Source organism: Helianthus annuus, chromosome 2, assembly GCF_002127325.2.
Source record: "Helianthus annuus cultivar XRQ/B chromosome 2, HanXRQr2.0-SUNRISE, whole genome shotgun sequence".
In the NCBI taxonomy this organism is placed as follows: Eukaryota; Viridiplantae; Streptophyta; class Magnoliopsida; order Asterales; family Asteraceae; genus Helianthus; species Helianthus annuus.
The window spans coordinates 163,194,279-163,222,095 of record NC_035434.2 but is presented as its reverse complement, the minus strand read 5'-3'; the positions used below and the strand labels follow the sequence as shown (position 1 = coordinate 163,222,095).

At 37.6% G+C, this 27,817-nt stretch overlaps 2 protein-coding genes across 2 annotated transcripts; one reads left to right on the top strand and one right to left on the bottom strand.

The window, feature by feature from the left end:
* Positions 1-17,452: 17,452 nt before the first annotated feature.
* LOC110899580 lies at positions 17,453-25,654 on the bottom strand. The gene is made up of 5 exons (XM_022146464.1): positions 25,577-25,654; positions 24,529-24,539; positions 20,013-20,768; positions 18,640-19,678; positions 17,453-18,565 (listed from the first exon to the last, which is right to left on the bottom strand). Exons 1-5 carry the CDS (start codon positions 25,652-25,654, stop codon positions 17,453-17,455), a joined length of 2,997 nt encoding a protein of 998 aa, XP_022002156.1.
* Positions 25,655-25,669: 15 nt separating this feature from the next.
* On the top strand, positions 25,670-27,439 carry LOC110926786. The gene is made up of 4 exons (XM_022170479.2): positions 25,670-25,841; positions 25,934-26,054; positions 26,998-27,126; positions 27,228-27,439. Exons 1-4 carry the CDS (start codon positions 25,720-25,722, stop codon positions 27,333-27,335), a joined length of 480 nt encoding a protein of 159 aa, XP_022026171.2. The 5' UTR covers positions 25,670-25,719; the 3' UTR covers positions 27,336-27,439.
* Positions 27,440-27,817: the final 378 nt, after the last annotated feature.

The following is a 27,817-nucleotide window of genomic DNA, read 5'->3' as shown; positions in this document are numbered from 1 at the left end:
TGCAGCTGCTCGAAAATCTCGGCATGATTTGTTGAAGAAAGAGTTTGAATCCTTTCAGTTTTTGGAAAACGAGACTTTGAATGATATGATCACACGTTTCTATCATTTGATTAGTGAGATGTGTGCTTATGGAGTTGTCTCTACTCAACAAGACATGGTGAGTAGATTTGCTGACGCCTTACCTCCAAAGTGGAGTTCTTTCATTGAACGGTTGAAGCATACTGGAACTCTAGATCAAGTCAACATCTACGAGTTCATTCAAAAGCTGGAACATAAAAATGATGAAGAAATTAGGAAAGCAAGGCGTGCTCCAGCTCCTCAGAATACAGAAATGTATCTTCCAGGATTCGATGCTTTGGCAAGATCCGCCGCAGCTCAGCAACAGCAACCTAAGCTGCAGACTGCATTTGTGTCCAATACAAGTTCAAGTTCCTTTCCGTTTCCTCAGTCAACAGCTGCTCCACCACAACCTCAATTCGATCCGAGGTCTTACATTCCTGTTCCAACACAGCCACAACCACAACCTCAACAACAACAACAGCAAGCTCACTATACAAGCAATCCTCAACCTCAACCCCAAAATCATCACACAATCCGAGTCGACAACTCAAATCTTTCACACCTTAGCATTGAAGTTGCTAAGGAACATATGGAGATTATCAACACCATGGTCAGTGCATACTGTGGTTTGGTAGCAGGTCAGCTTGGAAACATCAACATGACCAATGAAGATTATGATCAGATCGACAAGGAAGAAATGGAGTTGATGGATATTAAATGGGCTTTTGCTAGTGCGGTTAGAAGGGCAAAAGATTTCATGGCACGAACTGGAAGAACTTCGTTGGAAGGAAAGAAAAACACGAAGTATGGGTTTGATATTAATGCCGTCACGTGCTTTAACTGTGGCGAGAAAGGGCACTTTAAACGTGAGTGCACTCGACCAACAAAACACGGCAATCACAACCCTTTCAGAAACCAGACGAATGTGAATGCCCAACAAGAAAACCGTGAACGGAGGATGGTGGCAGTGAACAACAATCAGGGACAGCCTGGAACTGCAAATCACAATCGGGCTTTGGCTGTTCAAGCTGATGAAGGATGTGACTGGTCAGTTCAGTTTGGTGAAGGTGATCAAGGAAGTGGAACTGCATTGTATGCTAAAGTCATCGAGCATGTTCATAAAGAAGAATCTTCTGGAAGCGATGACAGTTCTGGTTATTCTGGAAGTTCGGATGAAGAAGGCTCTGTTTCTGGGGATAATCACTCAGAGCCTGATGAGGAGGAAGAAGGTGAAGATATTCAGGATCTTCTGAATGAAGCTGATGAGCTTAAATGTCAGAAATCAATTCTGATTAGGAAGGCTGCTGCTACATCAACGGAAATGGAAAAACTATTTTCTGAAGATGGAGCTTTTTCTTTTCAAACTGCCTTTATGGCAAACGGCTCAGCCTCTACTAGTCAGGTAACTTCTGAACCTCCTGCTCCTAGTATTTGTAAATCATGTGCAGAGATGAAGCTTGAATCAGAAAAGCTTCATAGTCATAACCAGAATTTGGTTATTGAACTGTCGAAATGCAAAGAGGCAAACATGGCTTTAACCCGGAATGAAAAAGAATTTAAATCTGTAATAGAAACTTTAAAGAAAAATGTGTCCGAGGTTAACAAATTAGTTTACCACAAGCAAGTGAGTATAAATGAATATATTAACATTGTGGAAGAAACTAAGAAACAATTAGCCATTGCCCAATGCGAACATGATGCGATCAAACAGAAATTGGATAGTTATTCTAACTCCCAATTTGTGCTTGATCACATCATCGATGTTCAACAACTAAAGGGAAATCAAAAAGGCATAGGGTATAACAAATGTCCGCCCCCTTTGATGAACAACTATACCAAGATGCCTGATGAGGAAGAAATGCCTCGGTATGAACCCAGTGTCCCTCTTGATGTTGAGGAATTTGCTACTGGCCTTGGGTTCAAACCGGACAACTCTTCAAACACAGCCTCTAAGGAACAAGAAACTTCATCATCCATGAAGCAAAGTCCTCCAATTATCGAGGACTATGAGACATCGGATGATGAATCAGAAGTGGCTGTAAGTGATCAGGATAAATCACTTAGCAAGATGAAAGGAGTAGATATTCCACGAGAGAATCACATCCTTTGTGATCCTGATACTCCTGAGGTTCCATCTGCTAAGAAGCAAGTGATTGATCCTGTCAAAGTTGATAAGACAGGTGTGTCTACTGTTAAAAGCAGTAATGTGTTGTACACTTTGGTTGGAGATAATAAAATCTACTCAGATCATGTTTTTCCAATTAAAAATGTAAATCAGTCGTTGATTGATAAAGTCTTTGAAGACAACACAAACAAGTTTTTAGGAAAAACACTTCCGGGAATTGTTGTAACACAATGTGATCCAATTCCTAAGGCTGAGATTAGAAAACAGTTTGGTAATCAAAAATCTCCAACCACTCAACAACCGACTGCTTCTAAGGGTAAACAACAACAACGAGCTCCAAAGCCAAAGGCTAAGGTTGAATCAAAAGGAGCTCGTTACATGAAGAAAGGAAAAGATGTTAAATTTGTAGCATCAAAAGGTACAGATAAAATTGAGACTTTTGAAAACAAATCAAACACTGATTTTGTACAACAAGTCAAGATTTTGAAACGTAACAGTGATAACAATTACACCCAACACACAAACGGGTGTGATGAAAGAGCAAGTACCTCAGGTTCTACAGGTTCAACATCTAGTAGTCGATCAAGTTCTCCTAAGTCTGTTGAAAGGAGAACTTGTTTCAAATGTGGAGAAATTGGGCACATTATCAGAAACTGCCCAAATGCTCCAAAGAAGAAACTTGTTGAAAAAGCTCCACTTGAAACAGCTCACCCTCAACGTCGACCAGTTTCACCTAAACATGATAAACGAACAATGAAAGAACAAGAAACTAAACAACGACGTAAGAACATAAAAACTGTTGAAAAGGCTTTAAAACCTGAAGTTCAAACAGTTAAAAGGAAACCAAGTGTATCACAACCTGTAAAACCAGAAACTTCAAAAACTGTTTATAAAAATAAAACTGGTAGGCAAAGACAAACTTGGTTACCTAAGTCGGGTGACAATTCAGGGGGAGCAGTTGTTCTTAAAAATCATCAAGAGATCGAGCTCACGTTTCGTGATGCCAAGGGACGACCCAAGACCACTAAGGCTTGGGTCCCCATTCTTAACTGATGTGTTTAATTGACATGTGCAGGATGTTCTAGGAGGAACTATTAATAGTCATTGGATTGTTGATAGTGGAGCATCCAGGCACATGACTGGCGACTTACGGCTCCTGTATGACGTGAGAAATATTCGAGGAGGGTATGTTGCTTTTGCGGGTGATAAAGGTGGGTACATCACTGGAGAAGGAAGTATCTCCAATGGTATCGTGTGCTTTGATAAGATCAATTATGTGAAGCAAATTGATCACAATCTTCTGAGTGTGTCGCAAATCTGCGATAAAAAGTTCTCAGTGATTTTTGATGACGCTGGCTGCTATGTGCTGAAACCTGGATTCAAAATTCCACAAGAATGGATTCTCTTATCGGCTCCGAGAGTTAATGATCTTTATATTCTCGACATGAGTCAAGCGATTACTACATCTGCACAAGTCACTTGCTTTGTCTCAAAAGCCACGGAAAAGGAGTCAATATCTTGGCACAGAAGAATGGGACACATTCACTTGAGAAAGATGAACCATTTGGTGAAAAATAGTCTTGTGAATGGTGTGCCTGTGAGAAGTTTTCATCTACAAGATATCTGTGTCTCGTGCCAAAAAGGGAAGCAAACAAAGAAGTCTCACCCTTTGAAGAAAATCAACACTGTCAGCATGCCTCTCGAACGTCTTCATATGGACCTATTTGGACCTATGAAGCACAAGACAACGTTTGGTGATGCTTATTGTTTAGTAGTTACTGATGACTACTCTAGATTTTCTTGGGTATCTTTTATGGCACACAAGAGTGAAACTCCTGGCATCCTCAAGGATCTTCTTACAATGTTGGAGAATCTCTATACGTTGAAAGTAAAAAGGATCCGGAGCGACAATGGAACCGAATTCAAGAATCAAGTTATGGATGAGTTTTGTACTTCTAAAGGCATTCTTCATGAGTACAGTTCTCGTTATACTCCACAACAAAATGGTGTCGCTGAGAGGAAGAATCGGACGATTATAGAAACTGCAAGAACAATGTTAGTAGAGTCGGAACTCCCTATTCAATTCTGGGGAGAGGCTGTATCGGCTGCTTGCTACACGTTGAACAGAGTTCTTACAGTTAAGAGACATGGCAAGACTTGCTTCGAACTCCTTCAGAAAAGGAAACCGGATCTTTCTTACCTTGAACCGTTTGGTGCTCCTTGTACTATGATTGAGCCAGATGGAAAGTTTGGTGCAAGAGCTATCGAGGGTTTCTTCCTTGGATATGCTACTCCGAATTTTCGTGTTTGGAATCTAGCTACCAAAAAGATTGAGCTATGGAGTGAAGTTAGGGTTCAAAGGTACACGAGTCCTGTTAGGGCTCCGGGTGATCCGTGGATGTTCGATTACGATGGGCTATTTGACTCCTTCAATCTGCCAACCTTTGACGAAGAATCAGCAGCGGCTCGAATGTTGTTAGAAAGTGACAACGCTGCTGTCTCGCCTTTGGTTAGACCTATTGTTGTTGACTCTCAAGCTTCTTCGTCAGTCAACAATATGGTTCAAAATGAGGTTTATGAAGATGCTGTTGATTATAATGACTCTTCTGAAGATGATGAATATCATGATGCAGCCGAAGGATCTTCAGCTCCAGCTGCTCCTGTTCAAGGTGCTTCTGTCGATACACCTCATACGCAGAATGTAGACACTGCTGAAGGGAATGCATCCACCTCTAACCACATTCCTGGTGTGGAGTTGGTTGTTGATCTTAATCTTACCAATTTGGGTATCAATGCACGTGTGCCAGATAATCCTGAAATGAGGATTCACGATACCCATCCCCAGCAGAACATAATAGGAGATGTCCATCGCGGTGTGCAGACACGTAATCAGCTGAGAAACAACCGGAATGCTGGTTTGTATTCAGCTATAAGAGAATCTGGTCAACAAAATGACTGGTCCTTCGCGTGTTACGTGTCACAAGAAGAACCAAAGTCGTGGAAAGAAGCATTGAAAGACAGTGCTTGGGTTGAAGCCATGCAGGAAGAATTACAGCAATTTCACAAGCTTGGAGTTTGGAAGCTTGTTGAAAAGCCTGAGAACTACAAGAAGATTGGCACTCGATGGGTCTTCAAATGCAAGAAAGACGACCGTGGAGTGGTTATTCGAAACAAAGCTCGTTTAGTCGTTCAAGGTTTTCGACAGATAGAAGGGATCGACTACAACGAAGTCTATGCACCTGTTGCACGTCTGGAAGCTATTCGGATCTTTCTGGCTTATGCCTCATTCAAAGGATTCAAGGTTTACCAGATGGACGTCAAAAGTGCATTTCTACATGGTGTGGTTGAAGAAGAGGTATATGTCGAACAGCCTCCAGGTTTTGAAGATCCTGTCCATCCCGATCGGGTTTGGTTGCTCAACAAAGCTCTCTATGGTCTTCATCAAGCGCCACGAGCTTGGTATGCAACCTTATCTACATATCTGCTGGAGAACGGTTTTCGAAGAGGTCTTATCGATTGTACTCTCTTCATCAAAGAACAAGATGGAGATCTTCTTCTGGTACAGGTATATGTTGATGATATTATTTTTGGTTCTACTAATGATGTTTTGTGTAGGAATTTCGAGCGCATCATGCAGGATAAGTTCGAGATGAGTGCTATGGGGGAAATGAATTTCTTCTTGGGCCTACAAGTGCAACAAACGGAGTCTGGGATATTCATCCATCAGACTAGATATGTTGGTGACATCTTGAGCCGGTTCCAGATGTCCGATGCAACGCCCATTGGTACCCCATTGCCAACTAATCACGGAATAACTCCTGACCTGAAGGGTGAACCTGTTAGCCCTTCATACTATCGCGCGATGATCGGATCCCTTATGTACCTCACAGCATCAAGGCCAGATATAATGTACCCAACGTGCCTACTTGCCAGATATCAAGTTAATCCGAAGGCCTCACATCTTGCAGCTGTCAAAAGGATTTTTCGTTATTTGAAGGCTTACCCCGACACCGGTCTGTGGTACCCTAGGGATAATAACTTTGACTTGGTCGCATTCAGTGATTCTGATTTTGGCGGATGTAAAATCGACGGCAAATCCACAACGGCTGGATGTCAGTTTTTAGGAAATCGCCTAGTCACATGGCAGTGCAAGAAGCAGACGTGTGTCGCTACATCAACATGCGAAGCTGAATACATTGCTGCCTCAAGTTGTTGCTCACAAGTTCTTTGGATCCAACAACAATTGCGGGACTACGGTTTTGAATTCCTAACTACTCCTATTTACGTTGATAATTCTGCTGCTTTAGATATCACTAAAAATCCTGTGCAGCATTCTAAGACCAAACACATCGAAATCAAATATCACTTCATACGTGATTGCTTTCAGAAAAGGCTAATCGATGTTGTTAAGGTCCACACCGATGACCAACGTGCCGACTTATTTACCAAAGCTTTTGACAAATCTAGATTTGACTTCTTATTATTGGTAAATGGCATTAAGGTCAAGCAAGAGTAAACCAACATCGGAAAATCATTTTTGTAAATATCTTTGTGTGTTTTTAAATTTATCTTAGTTTATTGAATTTAGGGGGAGTAAATCCAAAAATCTGAAAATCCAAAAACATCGAAAAATTTCAAAAACACAAAAACAATAGAAAAACAAAAATGAGTTTCCTGGCGAGCAAAAGAGAAAATGATAGTACATCAGTGGTCTATCCAAACCTCTTTAAACCTTAAATGCAAAACGATAAGCAGCTCTATATAAGATGTATCGGTAGGCTCACAATCATTTTAAAGTGTGCAGGGTGATATAAATCTTAATCGACTGAAGATCAGGTGGGAACCATTCATTGGCATATGGTCTTAGTACCGAAATTTCGTTTGATAGATTGCCGAGGTTCTGAGATATTCGGTCTTTATGCTGCTTATCATCTGGGTATCATGGTTGTATCTTTTACCAAAAAAATAACGGGGACGCAAGTCTAGATCTTCCATGATACTATACATACGTGTACATATTCATACTGCATTCGACCTCAATAAGTGATAAACAATCACATGTCCAAACAAATAAGTGATAAAATATCACATCTATCCGGGTGTCAAGTTCGTCTCTCTGCTGTACGGAAGTACTGACCTGTTCACGGACTTGCACCTGTGCCCTCATGCATATGAAAATCAAGTTCCTCATCAATAAGTGATTATATCACATAGGGCTTGTTTTCAAATCAAAATAAGTGAGTATCTCACAATTTATACGGTCAAACAGATGATAATCGGTATACTCACCGGTAAGATGAACTCTCGTGCATACCTTGATACGGGAATGTGTCGTGATGTGGATGAACACCGGTCGGTAAGTATAAATCATACCTTAACGTATCCCCTCGCCATGATTACATCTGATAAGTTGAGCTTAAGTGGACAACAATACCGATAATTGTTATAGGATGCTTATCTTAATGTTAACTAACTGAACAACAAGAGTGTTTTGGCATGACCGTACACTGATATGATTCTCTTACCCTCGAAACTCGCAAAAAGAATGTCTGTATATAGTCAGTTACTGCTTAACTTTTATTGTTTTTCTTTTAAACAGTTTCGTCGTTTGGTGCATATCAGCACGACATTAGCGGTGATGTCGTTTGATAACACTCAAAGGATTTTAAATTGTTGTCTTTTAATTTCAAAAATACCAAAAAGATTTTAGGCGTGTTTTAATATAAACTTTATAAAAGCCAAAAAGATTTTCTTTCTACTTTATTTTCGATCGTACGATGTTGGAGCTCGAGTCTTCGTTGCCTGAAACCTGAACGAAAACCGAATTGACTAAATCTTCATAAACGGTCGAAATTTGCAAGTTTTGAAAGTTAAAGGCTAAAAATTGACAAATTTATTAAACTTTCAAACTGTCGGACGGTGTTTGATTGTGACATGGTCATTCGTGTGTCATTTGTTTATACTATATTCCAAGCAGTTGTTCTCATTACGCGTTTAGATTTCTTGCATGTGCAGATTCTAAAGGCTAGGAGAACATGGTCGATGACAAGCCTTGGAATGAAGACACGACGAGAAGGCGCTCAAAAGATGAAGATGATCGAGTTGCCGCTGGCCATCATCAACACCACAAGGATCTTACTTCATAAAGATAAAGTCTTTTCACGAGCATAACTCAAGGGGGAGCTTATGTTAAGGGGGAGTTTGTCAACACACTTTCTACATGATTCGGGTAGTTTGTTGATACACTCTCTGCTTTCAAGACGTGAAGACTTTGAAGATCCTCCGACATTGAAGACTTGAAAGGACATCAGAGTTTTGGGAACTCGAAGACCAAAGACCGTCGAAGTTCGAGACGAGTCTACAACTATAGAAGATAAAGACAAAGCTACAGCCAAGGGGGAGTTTGTTGGTGCACTTGTGTCTGTACTTTGTCTGTATTCGGTCTATATGTAAACGATGTCCAAGTTAGCCTTGTAAGTTTGACCAAGTCAACTATCCTCCTAGTTTGACTTGGCCAAACAGTTGGTAAATATTGAAAGATGTTCTCTGTCGAAGGATAGCCTCGAAGGATACTGTTGATCCTTCGAGGTGCTCGAAAGATATGCTTCGAATGATTAGACCTCGAAAGGTGATCTTTCGAGGTCCTTGCTGATCCTTCGAAAGCATCATATCCGAAAGATGATCCTTCGGACCATCTATCAGATCCTTCGACCAGACATCATGGGCTGGGTATATATATACCCATGCAGTGTAGTGTAGAAGATAGATGCACACTTAGAGAGACAGACAAGAGTTGAGAGCATTCTGTCCGAAACACACACACACACACTTTGAGAGTTTGCAAACTGATTGTAAACACTGTGCTTGTAACCGGAAACTTTCTACGCATTAATACAAGTGGTGTTAATCGTTGAGTCTTGTGTGTTCTTGTGTTTGTTCTTGCATCATCCCGGTTTGCTCGCTAGCTTGGATTCCGCACTCGCTAGTGAGTTTGTATAACAAGGTTTAGGTTTGTTCTCGATCCTCCAAGAGGGACCTACACATTCGAAACCGATACCAACCATCAAACACATCCCTTCGAATACATTGTCACACATACATATATCCTAGGTTTAATACATAACATAAATACGAAATTATGTTTATAACATTCTAACAATTCTATCTCACTAAGTTGATGCCAATATCACATTTGATAATGAAATATAGCACTCATATTGTTGTTTATGTTGCCAAACAATTGTCTAGCACCACTACACCAGTTAGCGGTTCATCAAGAACTAATAAGCTTTCTTTTTAAGGACTTTGTGTCTAGTTCTCAGAAAGGATATCCGAAGAATTAAACGAATACTCAAATTTTTTTTTTTTTGTTAAGTGTAGAAGGCATCGACCAAAGATACAAAAATGGTTGAGGTAAATCAAAGTCCAAAAGAAGAAGTCAGGAAGAAAAAGGATAAGACATGCTGCAATTACAAATAAATTTTGTTTTCATATTGAACATATTGTATATAGAATACATGCTCCTCAGAACACTCGTACACTATCCATATAAGGTAGTTAGGCTTTTGCATGACTCTTGATGGTCAGCAGACTACCTAACATGTTTGGAGCAAATTTTATTGATTCACTTGAGTTCAAGATATCATTCTAGAAGATGAATGGTAAGGTTCGGGTATTAGTGTTTCCGAATTAAGAGTTTTTAGATTTGTTTGTTAAGCCAAAGTAAAAGATGATTGGAACAAGCTAGAGGAAAATGTGAAAGATGTGTATATTCAATTCTAGGTAGAAGAAAAAAGCATGTAAGGATTGAAACAAACATTGCACCAATGGTACATGAAGTTAGGGTGTGAATTGTGTTTCATTGGCGAGCTAATGGATTGTTGGTTTACAGGTTGATCAATAGGTGAACCTTAACATGACTCGTATAATTTTTTTGTAGCAAAGACATCAACCCTAAACTAGAAAGCACCTAAAATGATATCATGTTAGGGGACAATCTATTTAATATTCATTTGCGAGTATGAGTAGTAATTCGAGACTTAGTAAAAATTTAACAATCAATGTCCCGGCTTAAAAGAACTTTTTTGTAAGTAGTGACTTTATAAATTTTTTTTGTTTATTATCTCTAGTTCCCAAAATAACGAACTCGGATTTATATATGTAGCTCGAGACCAAAAGAAATAATTGGAGTATGAGAGTAAGTGAGAATGGGTACAGTTTAGAGTAATGAATAAAGTTTTGGAAAGAAAAAGTTAGTGAAGAGTTGAGAAACCAAATTAGTTTCACTTCTATACTTGAATACTTACACGAATAATTTGAAGATTAAAGCATAAACTTTAAATGTTAACATTTTTCAAATAACCCCTCTAAAATCTAAATAGTGTCATATTTTAAAACTTCTTAACAATCCGTTTAGTAAATTTATCATGTTCGAGTTAACCCACTTACACGTAAACACGCTAAAACCTCTTAAACGTAAACATGCTAAAACCTATCTAGAATTTTGGATGTTCTTACAAAACCAAAGTTTATTTATACTTGAGGACATTTTTAATTTTTATCTTTAGGAATTGTCGTTGAAGCAATTAAACTGATCAAAGTCTAAAAGTGTATATTTATACTTGGCAAGTTGGCATTTACCTTTTCCGAAAAGAATGATCAAGGAATCCAATCCTTAGTACGTGAATGACATGCAACACAGCTTCTTTTGCTTTTCTTTTTATTTTAGTATAGCATAATCTATCTCATCGCCACAAACATTCTTATGTTATTTAAAGTTTATATCCTATTGATTGTTGTAACATTCGGTGGACTTCTGGTTGGATTCTTTCTTCTTTGTGGAGGGGTAAAGATTAAATGTGTGGATTCCAGCCAAAATATAGAGCTGGATCTGAAATGACCTCTACGCAAAATCCTTGGTGCGTCGGACATGGATAAAATTAGCTCAATCAACGAGTCAATTGTGTTGGGTTTAATTGTGGAGAGTCGATTGATTTGGGCAGGGTTCACCCATACTATAATTAATTTTATCTCGTTTATTAGTTTTTTGGGGGAACAAGTTGAAAACCCTAATATGTAATCTATACTACATACCCTTGTATTTGTAATTCCTTACAAGTGAGATAGAGCAATAAAAGATATTACCCTAGTTGCAGCCCGTAGACGTAACTCAACCAAACCACGTCACTCGCATCCGTTCATCTTCATTTATTTTTCTCTAGCAGTTTCGATCGTGTTTGTGTGTGTAGTTTGATAATCGAATCCCTAACAAATTGTGACCATGTAATGTTACAGTCTTAGGCTTCCACAGATCAGCTTGAAAAAGGATGATTCAGTGATCAAATAGCATATGGTTCTGAAGCATAACAGATATATTTAGGATATATAATAGCATATTCATCTATGTGGATCCCATTTCCTATATAGCTAGAAAAATCCTTACTTTTTCTTTATTTGAAATGGATTAAGAACCAGTCCTGCTTAAATCATCTAGGAACTTAAGGATTCATCCTGGGTATATTCTGCTTATTAGTACTCCAAAATGTTCTTAAATTGGGTCATGAAGCCACTGAACCATGCCTCCATGGATATATATATAGCAAGTATATGCCCATTTTTGCATCTATTATCCCCTTATGCATGGTGGATATGTGTGGTATAGATTCTTCAAAGGACATTTAAAAGTATATTAACATGTGTAAACGAATATATATGTTATGTCTCTTTTGATTGTGATAATTTGATACTCTTCATAATTTGTTATTCGATTATTTTGTTGTTTGTACTTCAATTATTTTTTGTGAAGTTTCCAAGCTACCCACTAGACCATTGCTAGCTTTGGAATAAGTTTTTATTTGAGAACCACATTCCTCTAATCTATGAGGAGGAGGCAAGAAAAGGGAAACAGCCAAAATATATAACTTTTTTGGTATAAAATTGTTAACAAAGGTAACTGATCGATGGCATTTTACATACGATTTGTTGGATATTATTTATGTATAAATGCATCGGTTTCTTTATAAAATATATTACTTTAACTCAGTGCCGGAGGTATAGTATAAGGAGGAGGGGTATCACGGGCTACGGCTCAACCCCGTCTTTGTAGTGATTTTTTTTTTGTTTGTTTTATATAAAGATACCCCTGAACAAATACCGGGATATCCCTATAAAAAAAAAATAGAATACTTTAATTTATTAAAATTTCAAATTTTTATAAGCTCAAACCTTTTACAAGTTACAACACCAAACTTGTATAATGATTAAGCCCAAATTAAGAATGATATAATTGAAAGATGCCCAATTGATAAACATAGCCCAAGCCCTAAAACAAATTTTTTTATTATTGTATAATTACACGGTAAAAAAATGAGATACCACTAACTTAACGGGCTAACTCCGCCACTCCTTTAACTGTGGTTTTGTAGTGTATAGCTTTCAAGACGGTTATGTATTAAAATGATGTGTATATATAGTAAAAAGTCTCAAATTTTATTGAGCTATATTAAGTTATTATTGAGACTTGACTAAGAATATATGATTTTAGGAATAGATAAAATGTAGCGCTTTTAAGAAAAGATAAAAATTAGCAAATGGGCTTTGGTGGACTACATTTAAAAACTAATTGGGCTATGATGAAAGCCTAAGTAGGCTGAACATATCTTAGGATATAGTTAAATATTAAATGGGCTCTTTTCGATGGACTACTACAATAAAATGGTATTTGTTTAGAAGTAAAATATAAAAATAAAAAATAATTGTTGTTCAAAATAAAATAAAATGTATAAGTACATGTGTCAAGTCCCTGAATTTTGTGCAGCTTCTCTAATCTACACAGATGTGAGTTCTGTTTTATATAAAACTAGTTTTTGCCCCGCCCGCGTTGCGGGGCAATAAGCCAAATATTTTTCTCGCATAACATGTATGTCTGTGTTTCGGTTACTTGTACATACTACTCATAACACGATCTAAAAAAAAGTACATGGAATCAACCAATTAAAACAAAAACACTACCATACTTTTACTAAAAAAAATAAAACGAAGGAAAGACTATAATTTTAAATTGGGAGCAAAGTTGTAATTTTTCAGGACAAATGAGCATGTACCAGGCATGCATGGACGAATAAAAATTAAACTTATGCCCGCCCGCGTTGCGAGGCGTTAAATTGAATATTTCTTAGTTTCATCACATGTATTCGTATATTTAGGTTACTTGTACATACTACTTATAACACGATCTAAAAAAATACCTCGAGACAACCAATTAAACTAAAACACTACCAAAGTTTTGGTAAAAAAAAATTAAAACGATGACAGATCTGTAATTTTGAGTTGGGGTAAAATACTAATTTGTCATGACCAATGAGCGAGTGTTAGACAATAGACAATAGCTTGACACAATAAAAGTTACATTGAGTCAACCAAGCAAAATAAAACACTACTATAGTTTTGTAAAAAAAAAAAGTAAAATGATGGCAAGTTCACAATTTTAAACTGGGGAAATCGTAATTTTTGAAATGAGAAAAAAAATCATAATTTTGAACAGAGGGCGAAGTCGTAATTATATTTTGAATTGTGGGCGAAATCATAATTTTAAACTAAGTGCGAAATCATAATTTTGAGCTAGGGGGAAATCGTAATTTTTGAAATGAGAAAAAAATCATAATTTTGAACAGAGGGCAAAGTCGTAATTATATTTTGAATTGGGGGCGAAATCATAATTTTAAACTAAGGGCGAAATCATAATTTTGAGCTGAGGGCAAAATCGTAATTTTGAGCTAGGGGCAAAAGCATAATTTAATTTTAAGCTAGGGGTATAAACGTAATTTTAAACAGAAGGCGAAACCGTAATTTTAAACTGGGAATAAAAAAATGGGTTTTTGAACAGAGGACAAAATCGTAACTTTGAGCTAGGGGTAAAATTATAATTTTATTTTGAACTGAGGGCGAAAATGTAATTTTGACGAAGGACGAAACCGTAATTTTTAACTGGGAATAAAATTAAATGAAAAATGAGTTTGAACTGAGGGCGAAAATGTAATTTTGACGAAGGACGAAACCGTTATTTTTAACTGGGAATAAGATTAAATGAAAAATGAGTTGGTCCGATAGGAAAGTACCAGGCAAGCTGGCACTATTCCCTCATCTTATAAATGTATATGTAGTAAATTCCTGTTAATAACTTTGTCCAGTTTTTTAAATCGTGATGGGGATTTTGAGATGGAAATTTCGAACAGAAAATGGCCACTACAGACAACAATCTATTGCAGCCTCAAATTCCTGTTTCAGTGGAAAAGATTAACATCAATGGAGCAGAATGATGAAGGTGTGGCATGAGTCCCAAGATCCTTGGAATATATATAAAGACCGTCTGTAGTGGGCGTGTTTTTTTTAAATAAAGCCCCCAAACACGCCCGAAAACGCCAATGCCCCACCCCTTGGGCGTGATTGAGCGTGATTTCGCAATAAAGCCCCGCAGCGTGTTTTGAATCACGCTAAATGTAACACCCTTAATAATTTAACAGAATTTAACTAAATATTTTATGAAACTTTATAAAAATCAGGGTTTACAAAAACATTTAGTTTAAAACCATACACACTTCTGGTGATACCAACCACATCCAAGATAGTGCATAACTAGTTTAAAGTAACCCTTGCTAGTAAACTAACCACTAGTTTGAGGGATTTAAAAACACGATCAACAAAAGAAATTACAACATGTTTAAAGTTTAGACAAAATTAAGTTTAGTGCGGAAGCTTCGAAATATGTGTTCGGTTCTTGACATGTACTTGATCGCCATCCGGGTGGACTTCATTCATACCTGAAGTCAAACACTAAAAACATTAGTTTGGACTTTAATAAGTTACATATAAACAATTCCCGACATCAAAATTTAACGAACAAAACGTAATTTTTCTGGGTTCCACCGTAACTTACGGTGTCACCGTAAGTTACGGTGAAGCTAGGATGTTTTTAGTTCTGCCGTAACACAGGAGGATCTCACCGTAACAGTTTGAGCTCCACCGTAAATTACGGTGGAACCGTAATTTACGGTGGGCTCTGCACATTTACCCTTTAGTTATTTTTCAACTTTACAAGTTCATAACCTTTTACTCGCTTGTCCGTTTTAGCCGATTCTTTTTACTATGAGTCCGTAATAACATTACGGATTCAACCATGTAAATTTTATATCGCGGAAACCAAAATACCGACAATCGGTTCACAATTTCCTTGTCTCAATTATCCAACCCATTGGTGAAGATGCATAGCACCTCATCCCCATTCTTAAAACCTTTTTGACGTAATTACCAATTTCCCGGGCTCATATGTTTGGTGTATTTGTGCCATTCCATGGCTTTGTGATCCCTTAGGACTATTTACTTGTTTCTTCGGAATTCAAGCATTTCGTTTCAAACGACACTTCCATAGAGCTTCTATTGTTTGACCCGATATCCCGGGTTCTTGGTCTTAAAATTTATATAACCAATTTAATAACGTGGTACAATCCACCACTTATCGTAATATGAGACTTTTAAGTCTCTATTCTCATGATTCATTTATAAAAGCATCTTTTGACCCGTTTGGCTAATTAATGAAAACTATCTCTTTGTTGACATGCTAAACTAGATTCCAAGTCCTTATTTTGACCCGTTTGATGGTCGAGTGTACTTCGTCACTTAAACGACACATCAAACGCATCCGTTACACTACAACATCAAATACATATCAAACCAAAGTATTCTAGCATAACTTAAGGGACTAAGTCACGTACCTTCAAAGCACACCTTTTCCGCGGGTATCACCTCCGGCGTGTCCACTTGACGTTCCGGATTCCTTGCCTAAAGAGTCCAATTCATAACAAGATTAGAACTCTTTTTCATAAGCTTTAACGCATTCATTCATTACATATGTAAATCTGCGTTTTTAGAAATCTTTAACATTTTAATCCTTATTTAGGCGTTTTATCAAACACCTTGCGGGTCAGATTTTTACATGATCTAAACCAAGTTCATAACTTGAATTTATCACTCAAATCAACTTCAATTAGACAATATACACATATTTTAACATCAACAATTTCAGAGATTATCTCACAATTTCAGTTTTCACTAGAACAAGAGTCTTAATCTTAGTGTTTATCAAGTTCTACTAACTTATTAATCACCCACTATAGTGATTTTGATTCCTACAACTAACATGCAAGATTTTAACAAGAAATCATCTAGGGTTTGTCCCTAGACTTCACATTACTTCCAATTTCATGTTTTACAACACATAATCAAGCTCAACCTTCGATTTCAATCTCATGCAAGAATTTGAGTTGTATCAAAATAACCTAATTTGACATCCCTTATGACCCCCTTGACGAGGTGATCACGATTCTATGTTTAGATTCCGATTTCAACTGAATTTTGGCCTTCAATTTGAGAGTTTAGTAGATTTTTAGGTTTTGGAAGTGTGGGTGTCGCCCCCTTCCTTCTGTTGATCGACCAGGCCTCATTTGAGGTGTTTGGTTTGTTTTATTTTACTAATATTTGTATTTTAAGTTTCTATTTTAACAACTTTAGTCCCTCCACTCTTATTTAGTTTATATTCTTGGCCCTTTTAACTCATTCAAGTGTTACTACAAGACTCTTAACTAACTAGGTTATTTATCCTAGTTAGTTTATTCTTGTTTATCATACACTTTATAATTCTAGTATAAAGTTTTGAAATTTCGGGATGTTACACTAAAATGGCAAATTGTTGGCCAATCACATGCGTCCCTCTTTTTCTTGGCTAATCCTTTTTTTTGTTAGTTTTTTTATTTAATTTTTTACACCCCTTTTTAACATAATACCCACATCTCCACTACACACATTTTAGAAAAACGCCCAATAAAGCCCCTTGCTGACTGAACTGCCACATGGCGGAAAACGCCCACTACGCATGGTCTAAGTGGTTTGCCCTTAATCAACCAACTTTGAAAATCACGCTTGGAAAACATATTCGAGAGTCTAAATGCGCTTCCATAATCCCCTCATTAATATATTCGAGAGTCTAAAGGCTCGATAAAGCTCAACATACCTAACAAGTTTCATATATCAGGATCAAGCTCGGGCTCAATAAATAAACTATAAATTTGGATATTACAGGTGAGGTGCATTCATCTTTGAACATTAGAAAAAAGATAAATTAATTAAATGAAAGTTTTTTTTTTTTTTGAAATGTGAACTTCATTAGAAACCGACCAACCCGAAAACCGGGAGGCACCAACAACAGACAGAGACTTACATAATTACAAATTTACACCAATTTTCCCACGATAAATTTTTATACTTAGATCTATTCCTGGCCCACAAAAACCCATAAGACTTCACATCGCTTAAAATCTTCTCAATTCGGAATCTCCTGTTTCTGAATCTAGCTTCATTTCTAGCCTTCCATATGCACCAACACGCAATGATAATAACGCCGTAAAAAAAGTTTTTTTCCGGATCCTTTAAGCCACAGAAGTCGTGAGCCTTCAAAAGGTCTTGGAACGAGAACACGTAGATCTGTCGTACCTTGCACCACCTGCTTATCGAATTCCAAATCACATTTGCAACATAACATTCTGTAAAAAAGTGTGAAACCGAGTCTTCTCCTTCGTTGCAAAACCCACAACCCGATTCAGAAATATTGACGTTTCTAATACGGAGAGCGTCCACCGTGGGGATTCTACCTAAGTCCGCCCGCCACGCGAAAACATTACACTTAGCTGGCAGCCACTTACACCACGAGAAGTTAGAGTGAGTCACCGGACAATTTCCCTTGACTAGAGCCTTTTTCACCCCTCCGACACTAAAGTCTTCTAATCCGTTCCCGATCCAGACCCACTTATCCGCGCTATCAGAAACATGAAAATTATCCAGCAGAGCAGACAACTTAGACAAATCATCCAGCTCCGAAACCGATTCAAGCGGCCTTTTCCACTGCCAAAAAAACCTACTACAATCGCTGCCAATCATGATACGCTCGCTGATTTTAACCTTTCTGTTAGTCTCCAGATGAAATAAATTAGGGAACATGTCTTTAAGAGGGTCACAGGAGACCCACGGATCGAGCCAGAAAGCAATATTGTCTCCTTTGCCTGGGACACCTCTAAAAAAGCTTCTCAACGGAATACCATCAACCATCGTTCTGGCGACCCATTTGACTAATTTATTCCAAGGACCTCCCATATTTTTTTTAAACGGCAAGAAGTCCCAATTCCAAGGATTATAGTGTATAGCATTAACCACTTTGCACCAAAGGAAGTTCTGCTCCACCTCAAACCGCCAGCACCACTTGGACAGAAGAGCCAAATTAATGTCTCTAAGTTTGCACAGCCCTATCCCACCAAAGTCTTTAGGAACCGAGACCTTATCCCAAGCTACCCAATGTATTTTATGTCCCTCATGAGACCCCCCCCCCCAGAGAAAACGTTTTATCATACCTTCGAGGTCCTTAATAACTTTAACCGGAGCTTTGTAGATCGAGAAATAATAGGTAGGGAGGCTTTCAAGAACAGACTTAATGAGCACAAGCCTACCACCGATTGAGAGGGATTCGGCCTTCCATTTCGATAACCTAGCTTTGAAGACGTCATACACCGGTTCCAGTTGTTAATGTTACTCATGTTGGCTCCCACCATAATTCCCAAATACCGGAACAGGAAATTATCCGCTTTGCACCCAACCAAAGACGCTTGATCCTCCACCTCTCTCCCTTCAACCCCAATAGCATACAAATTCGACTTCCAAAGATTAATTTTGAGACCTGAGCATAAGTAGAAAATACGAAGAATTCTAACAACATTCTTAACATTTTCTGATGACCAATCTCCCAGAATTAAGGCGTCATCCGCATACAAAAGATGGGAATTACAGGGACCACCGTTCGGGATTTTGATACCTTGGAAGATGCCTTCTTCTAAAGCTTTATCCATCAAACACGACAAAGCTTCCATGACAAGTAAAAAAATGAACGGAGAAATCGGATCACATTGCCTCATCCCTTTTTCGCACTTGAATTCGAACGTAGGAGACCCGTTCACCAACACAGAGGACCTCGCGGAACTGAGGATTCCCCATAACCACTTGCACCACAAATCTGGGAACCCTATTTGAAGCATAATATCGATGACAAAGTGCCAGTTCACGTTGTCATACGCCTTTTCGAAATCAATTTTCAACAAGAACATTTTTTTCTTATTCCTTTTGCACCAAGCAATAATCTCGTTAACAATTAACGGCCCATCAAGGATGTACTTACCTTTGATAAAAGCCGACTGAGAGTTCGACACCACTTTACCAATGACTGTCTTCAACCTGTTTGCTAATATCTTTGAGACCACCTTACTAATCACTCCAACCAAGTTTATCGGTCTATAATTGTTTAAATCTACTGGGTCTTTTATCTTCGGCACTAACGTTATAAAAGACGAATTGCAGCCCACATTCAGCCTACCTTCCTTGTAGAAGAATTCCAACAACCTTTTAAAATCATTTACAAAAACACCCCAGAAATGCTTAAAAGAATTTCAGGCTAAAACCATCAGGACCGGGCGCACGGTCCCCACCACATTCAAAAACGCCCTCCCTGATTTCCTTACTTGAGAAGGGTTCCACTAGAAAATCCCGATCCGAATGAGCAAGAAAGTTAGCACCATTATACACAAGCTTCGGCCTATCCTTGTGTTTTTCAACAAATCAATCTGTCTCTAAAAAAAGAGAAGATCTCCTTCTTGACCTTAGACGGTTTAGACACCCATTCACCGTTGATAGACAACCTCAGAATAGAGTTAGAGGCTTTACATTTATTAATAACCCCATGAGAAAATTTGAATTTTCGTCTCCGTCGATGGCCCACTTGATCCTCGATCTTTGCTTAAGGTCTTCACCTCTCTTAGAGCTCAAATCTTTTAGAATTTTGTTGCATTCCGCATACGTCCATTCCTCATCTTCCGAAAGATCCTTAGACTCCATTATTTCTTCTAATCTTTCCAAGTCAGCTCTAGCCGATCTTTCTTCCTCACCTTCCTTTTTAACCATCTCGTCTCTCCAGTTCTTTATCTTTGAGCGAATAAAAGCTAATTTTTTCGAAAGAAACAGATCCGGATCACCAGAAAATGAGAACGACTCAGCAGCCGACTTCACAACCTCCTCCAACCCATCCTTACCCAGCCAAGAATTAAAAAATCTAAAGGGTTTATGGCCGAAATTCTCCAAATTGGTTGAAAGAACAAGCGGCCTATGATCCGAATAAAGGTTGTGTAGCACCCTGACACTAGCCTCTGGCCACTTGTTAAAGAAATTCGGGCAGACCAGAAATCTATCAATTTTACTAAGTTTTCTGCCGTTGTCTCTGACACAAGAAAACTGATTACCAACTAAATTATATTCCAGCAGGCCGAGAATATGAATAAAATTATTAAAATTCCTAGCACACCCAGGTTTAAATGCACTATTTCTCCTTTCTTCGCTATATCTAACAGAGTTGAAATCCCCCGCTAAAAGCCCAAAGCCAGCAGCATTCACGAATTCAGCTTGTAAGTCGTTCCATAACTCCAATTTGGCACTGATGCTTTACGGAGCATAAACATTTGCCACACTCAGATCCACATTATAACCTTTTAAACTACCCTTAATAATGATAAAGTTCCTTTTTTGACCGATTCCTTCGCGTCTTGTGTCACACCCCGACCACGAAGAACATACAAAACGTGGCGGAAACGTCGGGGAGTGTTGTAACAGAATTTATTGTTTCAAATCCATGGCAATTGAAGTTTCGTTTTATTAATCAAACATGAAAGTTTACATTGTTTTAAACAAGAACCAAAGATTACATAACATAAATTAACTAGTTCTTGTCTCGTTTTAAGTCACTAAGGCACAGGCCCGCCTAAGTATGTCTTGATAAGTCCTATGCATCATCTCCTGAAAACACATGTGAAAATAGGTACGTCAGCATAAAAATGCCTGTGAGATACATAGGTTTTGTGAAAACAGAATTCATGACTTATGTTTGAGAAAATGTTTAGTCATGAACCTTGTAATTTGCTTTGTCTTGTAAATCATTTGAAAAACGATAAGATCAGATGATATGTATAAATAAGAGAATAATGTATGGTTAAATGAATAACCATGTAAAATGAGTTTGTATAAGATAAGTTGTTTGTAAATCAATGTCTTGTGAAAAGTGTGTTATTTGTATAAAATATTATATGTCTCAAATTGAAATGATTCAAATAACGCTACGATATGTAATACCATACAAACACTTATATATAGGAAGTACCAGTGGCGTATCCACCATGCTTGTATCATATTACACACGCCTCGTTATTTAGATCACTTACTCAAGCCAAACCATCAAGATGAAATGTTTAACAATTGTAGAAATGTTTATGTATAGTCAAATGTCTATTGTCAAATGTAAATCATGTCAACAGATACAACTGGTTCACACGGTTCAATGGTTACAAATGGTTCATATAATCAAAGGGTTAAGACGGTTCACATAGTCAAATGGTTACAACGGTTCAAAATGTAGTAAAATGTGCTCATATGCTGGATGAGCATATGCAACAGAAATGCAATGTAAAACAATGTACTAAGTATGCACACAATGGGCGTACATAGCATGAAATGTATTGTAAAGTGATGTACTAAGTATGCACACAATGGGCGTACATAGCATAAGTGTATTGTAAAGTGATGTACTAAGTATGCACACAATGGGCGTACATAGCATAAGTGTATTGTAAAGTGATGTACTAAGTATGCACACAATGGGCATACATAGCATAAAATGTAATGTAATCATGTACTATAAATGTACTAATAAACATAGCAAGTATATGAAGTGAAAACAGGAGAGCATGAAAGTAACAAGTAGGCACATGTGTTTCACCCCAAAACAGTTTGGAAAACAGTAACAGAGGGGTCTATGTACTCACCTGAGATTGCTTTGAAGTTTTTGTGTAACAACCAAATAATGCTAGAGATCACGGATATCAAACGGCACCTAAATATAGGTAACTATGTTAATATACCGGACCTAAATCGGAGGATTGGGTAGGATGCGGGTTCGTAAACCAAACGAGTATGGAGACTCGTGTAATATGGTTTAACAAAGCCCACATACTATAGTGAAACTTAAGCTAAGTGCTTACGACCCATTACGACCCGTTTTGGTAGCTTATGCTACCTTAACGTGTCGTTTGCGTAAAACGCGCTTGGAACGCCTAACGTTGTGACCATAAGGTATAACCTCGGAAGGTTATTCCCTATACAATTATGGTCACCTAATGTGTTTGGTCGGATCCTAAAGATCGACCAAATGGGTCGGGTTCGAAAGTATAAGCGATTGTTTAGATCGCTTTCCTTACGACCCTATATAAGCACTATACTAAAAGTGACGAGCTAAGCATGTTAGAACATGCTTAACTAAGTTTAGAAAACAGGTTTGGTATCAAAACAAACGGTTTTGATACCCACGAGTAGTTTGGTTACAAAATACACGAGAATGCGCATTTTGGCCGAAACTACGACTCGTCACTGAGCCTAGATAACGTGGTGATCAGTAGGTGTAGTCACTAGGGACTATAACCATCGTGATCACGCTCACGTTATGAAGTTCAAACGAACTTCGTGTTGACCATAGGCTGGTCAACACAGAAAGTCAAACATAGTTTCACTTTAGGACTCGAAAAGCGAATAAAAGAACGAAAGAGCACTTACGAAGGGTCCCCGAAAGCTAATCTCGATCCAGGAGCTCAGGTATGAAGCAAAGGCTTCAACTTAGAGCTTTAGATCAGATTTTGTGGGTTTTACACCAAATGGGGGGGTATTTATAGGAAAAGCAAGACCGTTAGGATTTTTTCTTGAATATCGTGCCTTGATCTCATTCGTACACTTGTCAAGATGTTGTGGTATCAAAATGTGACCTTAACCCCAGAGATTGTGAAGAGGCATTGCCCCTTGGATGCTTGAAAGGCCAAATTTTGCAAGAAAAACGAGTTTCTGCATCTGCAGGGCTGACGCGGCCCGCATGAGAGTTGCTCCTAGGCTTACGCGGGTCGCCTGGAGGTGCAGTTCAGAAAACAAGTTTCATAAATGACAGTTTAGGTCCCCTGTTGTGGTTTAGGGCCATTTCCGACATGTTTAAGGCCCGTTAAGCCATCTTTAAGGCCCTAAAATGATGCTTAAACATTGAGGACATGAAACATGCTCAAAAATATGCCGGATGTTGGTTCGTTTGGTAGTACGATCGCGATGTTCGCTTAATTACGACGGAATGCGCATAAGCGCGAAAAACGATCCAAATGACGCGACGAATGGATTTTTCTCATGCCAAACACTAAGGCATAATATTAGGATGCTTACATAAATTTTTGGATGTCCGGATGTATTCAGAACGTAAGTTATGCGCGAAAGTGCAAACTTATGCACTTTTTGACACTTTTAGTCCCTGAATGATCCAAAAGTTTATTTTAGCACACCGAACACCTCAAAGCCTATTTCTAAGCTATGGAGAGGATATTTATGGCATGCTTAACTTATGGGCATGTTCCGGAATGTCTGTTTTAGTACAAATCGGCATACTTTCGCAGTTTGTCAAGTTTAGTCCCTGTAAGCGAATTAACTTGTTTTTGCCATACCAAAGCCTTCAAAACTTATTTCTAACTTATGTAAAGGTTATTTAAGGTATGTTAAGTATATTTTGGTGTTCCGGAGTATTTGTCGCATTCAAACTGAGTACGTTTACGCACCAGTTTGCGTATAATTCTCCAGAAAGCGATATAAAGTTTGAAATTGAACAAGAATTGATATGTGCAAAAGATACACATATTATACAAGATCCCAAGTATGAAATACAATATTTCATCGGCTTGGTATTTATTTGATGGTCGCGGTGACACAGGTCTCACATCATGTAAAACAAAAGAACATCAAACTAAAGTTATATAATCATCAAAAACACGTCAAACCTTGTTACAAACATAATTAAAACGTCTCCCTACGGGTTTTTATTTTTTGAAATCTATCCAAAACATCATCTAAAGCTACTTTCTTAAGCAACTCAAATTTCTCTATATAACATATACAATTATCACTTAACGTCTCTACTCATAGTTCCGATCACAAACAAATTGATCCATAAGTTCAGCGCTTCATGACATAATGTTTCAATTTTAATATTCAACTATTCAAGCCCCAGAAATCGTGTGTAATCACCCTAAAAATCATCTAAACAACCTAATCACCCTAAAAATCATATAAACAACCATAAACAACGTCAAAACACAAGAAATTTCAAACGTATTTAAGAATTTTATTACTTTTTTTTCTCCTATAACATCAACTAAAATCATCAAAAAAAAAACATAAAAACTTACCCTTTTATCGAATTCCGGTTGGTTTGGTGTCGGACGACGGCGGTGGTCCTCGGCTGTTGATGACGTGTTGTTGTGGCTGATGATGTGTCCGCTGATCGCTGGCAGGAGACGACGCAAGAGAGACAGGGCGGGAGGAATTCTAATGGACAATTGGGCTTATTTTAATTATTATAGTTTGAACTTAGGTTGGGTTTGGTTAATGGGCTAGGAATTAGTGGGCTAGTTATGTTTAATAAAATAGTGGGTTAAGGTATTGAGTATTTGGGTTAAGTTAGGTAGTATAAATTTATATAATTTAGGTAGTTTTTTAAAAAAAATCAGAGTTTACTAAAAAAAGTTTTAAATATAAATTGATAATATTTTTTACCTAAGCTGTGTGGACGAAAAAATCCAAAGGGTACGGACGGGATTTTTGACGAAAAATAGCATTAATTTTTTTCCCGGGGGTGCGCCCGCCCACCTTGGGCTGGGGTGGGTCCGCCCCTGCTAGGGGTAGAGGTGAACAAACCGGGTTTTTTTAATACTCGGGTTCGGGTACAAACCAAGGTACGGGTACGACCGTGTTTTGAATTTTCGGCTATTGCCAATACCCGGGTCGTGTTCGGGTCCGGCTATTAGCTAGGAAATCCATATCTTGTGTACCTGGGTTCGGGTAGGATTCGGGTTTTCTATACCCGGGTATTAGAATACCCTATTTTCGAGTTCGGGTATGAGAAAAAAAAAACCGGGCTGGTAATAAAAAAACCCGGATAAATATACACATTAACTTTGTAGTTTTTTGTTTCGAAGTTATGTGGCTTAGTTTCTAATGTTGTGTATGTTAAAGAGGTAAGTAATTAACGAGTTAATGACTTCCAATCACTATGGACCGTAGATTCCTTTTACCCTTCTCTTGTTTTTTCCATTTGAGTAAATTACAAAAATTGTCCATTATGTTTTTATCGGATTACAAAGCGCGTATCCTTTATCTTAACAAATAGAGTAAACCTACTTTATGCTTGCAAGCGGCAAGCCTTTGCACATCCTTTTCTGTTAAATTTTTACTCTCCCTTTTATCCCTTTCAACCATTTTCATATTTGAATGCTTTTTTATTTTAACAGTTCAACACCCTATGCTTGCTTGGATTGGGAACCATGGCCACCACTGCTTCTTCCCTCTTTTCTCTGCCTACAACAACTCCTAAACCTCACAAAACAACAACTCTTTTTTCATGCCCTAATTTCCTTAAACCGAAATTCACCCTCAAATTCCCCAGGTATATCTTCTTTTTTACTTATCATTTTCTAGGGTTTGCTGTTTTCGTGCATACAGTTCTCTAATTAAGTGTTGGTGGGTTTTGATTTGCAGATTGGGGGTTTCTTGTTCAAAAGAAAAGGGGTCAAAAAAGGTGTCCCCTTTTGTGATTTCTTGCTTGGTTGATGATAATTTGAATGCAGAAGGGTCTTTTGGTGATGCTGAATCAAACCCTGTAAGTATTTCTCTTTTAATTGTTGTTTTTGTTATGAAAGTTTGTAACTTTGTCAAAATTGTTGATGAATTCATAGTGTTTTTCTGTTTAGAATGTAGGGAAGGGTTTTTTTTTTTTTTTTTTTTTTACACGTTACTAATGTATTAGTTTGGTTATTCTTGAAAATTGAATGAACCCAAAGTGAGGAAAGATTATGAAACACCATCTGATTTCAGTCATGATATTATCAGTGAGGAATATTTTTGAGATAAGGAATGCTTGTGAATTCGATGACTGTTTGAATAATCGAACGAATAAGTATATCAATTATTGCGCGATTATTTGACAAAGTGTTTGTTTTGATGCGTAGAATTGTGTAATCACGAGAAGTGTAATTCCATGGAATTAGATGCTTTAATTTCCATTTGCCAATTTTAAAAATAATTTGTGATTATATCCAAAATTCTTCTTTGGAGGAACTAAGAGACATTGAAATTAACATCCAAACAAGCTAAAAAGATTAAACAAAGAAGACGTCTTTATGTACTTTTTTTCTTTTATTGTTTGGTCGCATGAGTTTTCTAGTAACAGGTTCTCATGGTCACCTAAACACGAACTGCTTAACTAAAGATGTTCTTTCTTTGACCATGAAAATATTTAGGAATATTTCCGAGATCATGGAATGCTTGTGAGTTTGATATCTGATTGAAGAATCAAACGAATAAGTATATCAATATATTTAAACAACAAAAGAAAGAGAAACAAAAAATATGTCTTTATCTTCATTTTTCTTTTATTTGTCGAATTCAATATGTTTTAACTATAACCTTTAAGTGGGTCGAATCCAGTTTCCACTTGTTTTTTCTACCTATAACCCTCTTGAACTGTATTAGTGCGGTTCTCACGGTCACCCATACAAGATATGTTTAACTAAAGTTGTTTCTTTGACGATGGAAATATATAGAGAGCAACTATTGACCTCAAACTCACGAGAAGAAGCTTGTTAGTGCAATTTACGTGCAATGCTTGTGGCGTAAGATCACAAAAGCTCATAGACCGACTAGCTTATGAAAAAGGGATGGTTTTTGTTCAGGTATTTTTTTATATTTCACACTTGTGGCGTGTTATTATGTGCACAGGTTTTACGTTTATTTATGAGGATTTTCATTGAATTATTTTTACGTTTTTATCCAGTGTACTGGATGTGAACAGTATCACAAACTTGTTAACAATCTAAATCTTGTGGTGGAGTACGACTTTCGGGAGGAAATCAATGCGAGTCCGGATGCAGATCAAGTTTGATTCGTCGTTCTACTCTGTTTTGTAAATTTGTTCTTTATCTGACAGTTAATATACATTTATAAGCCTTCTTTAACCTATAAGTTATAACGTTTGTTCTCCATCGAGTATTTCTAACCCAATTAATCAACGGGTTGTATTCAGGTTGATTTGTTTAGTTAAACATGTTGAGCTATCAACATGTTTAAAGTTAATATAATAACTATGAAATTTATATTATATAAGGTCAAAGCGTCAACTAGTTTATGACCCGTAACCCATCTAATAGTGGTCTGAATAGTGGAACGTGTATGTCTAAAGTGCAGAAGACAGTTAACATGGGTTCTAATAGTGGCGCTACGAAAAAAAAGGCAAGAAGGAGAAAACTGTAAAGCCGTCTATGAAGCAACTTATTGAAGGTAAAGAAGTCGGTGTATATCGAAGAAGGATTTGGTTGTTATTGAGAAGCTAAAAGCTGTTGGTACTTGTGTTTTGGGGTCTGTTCA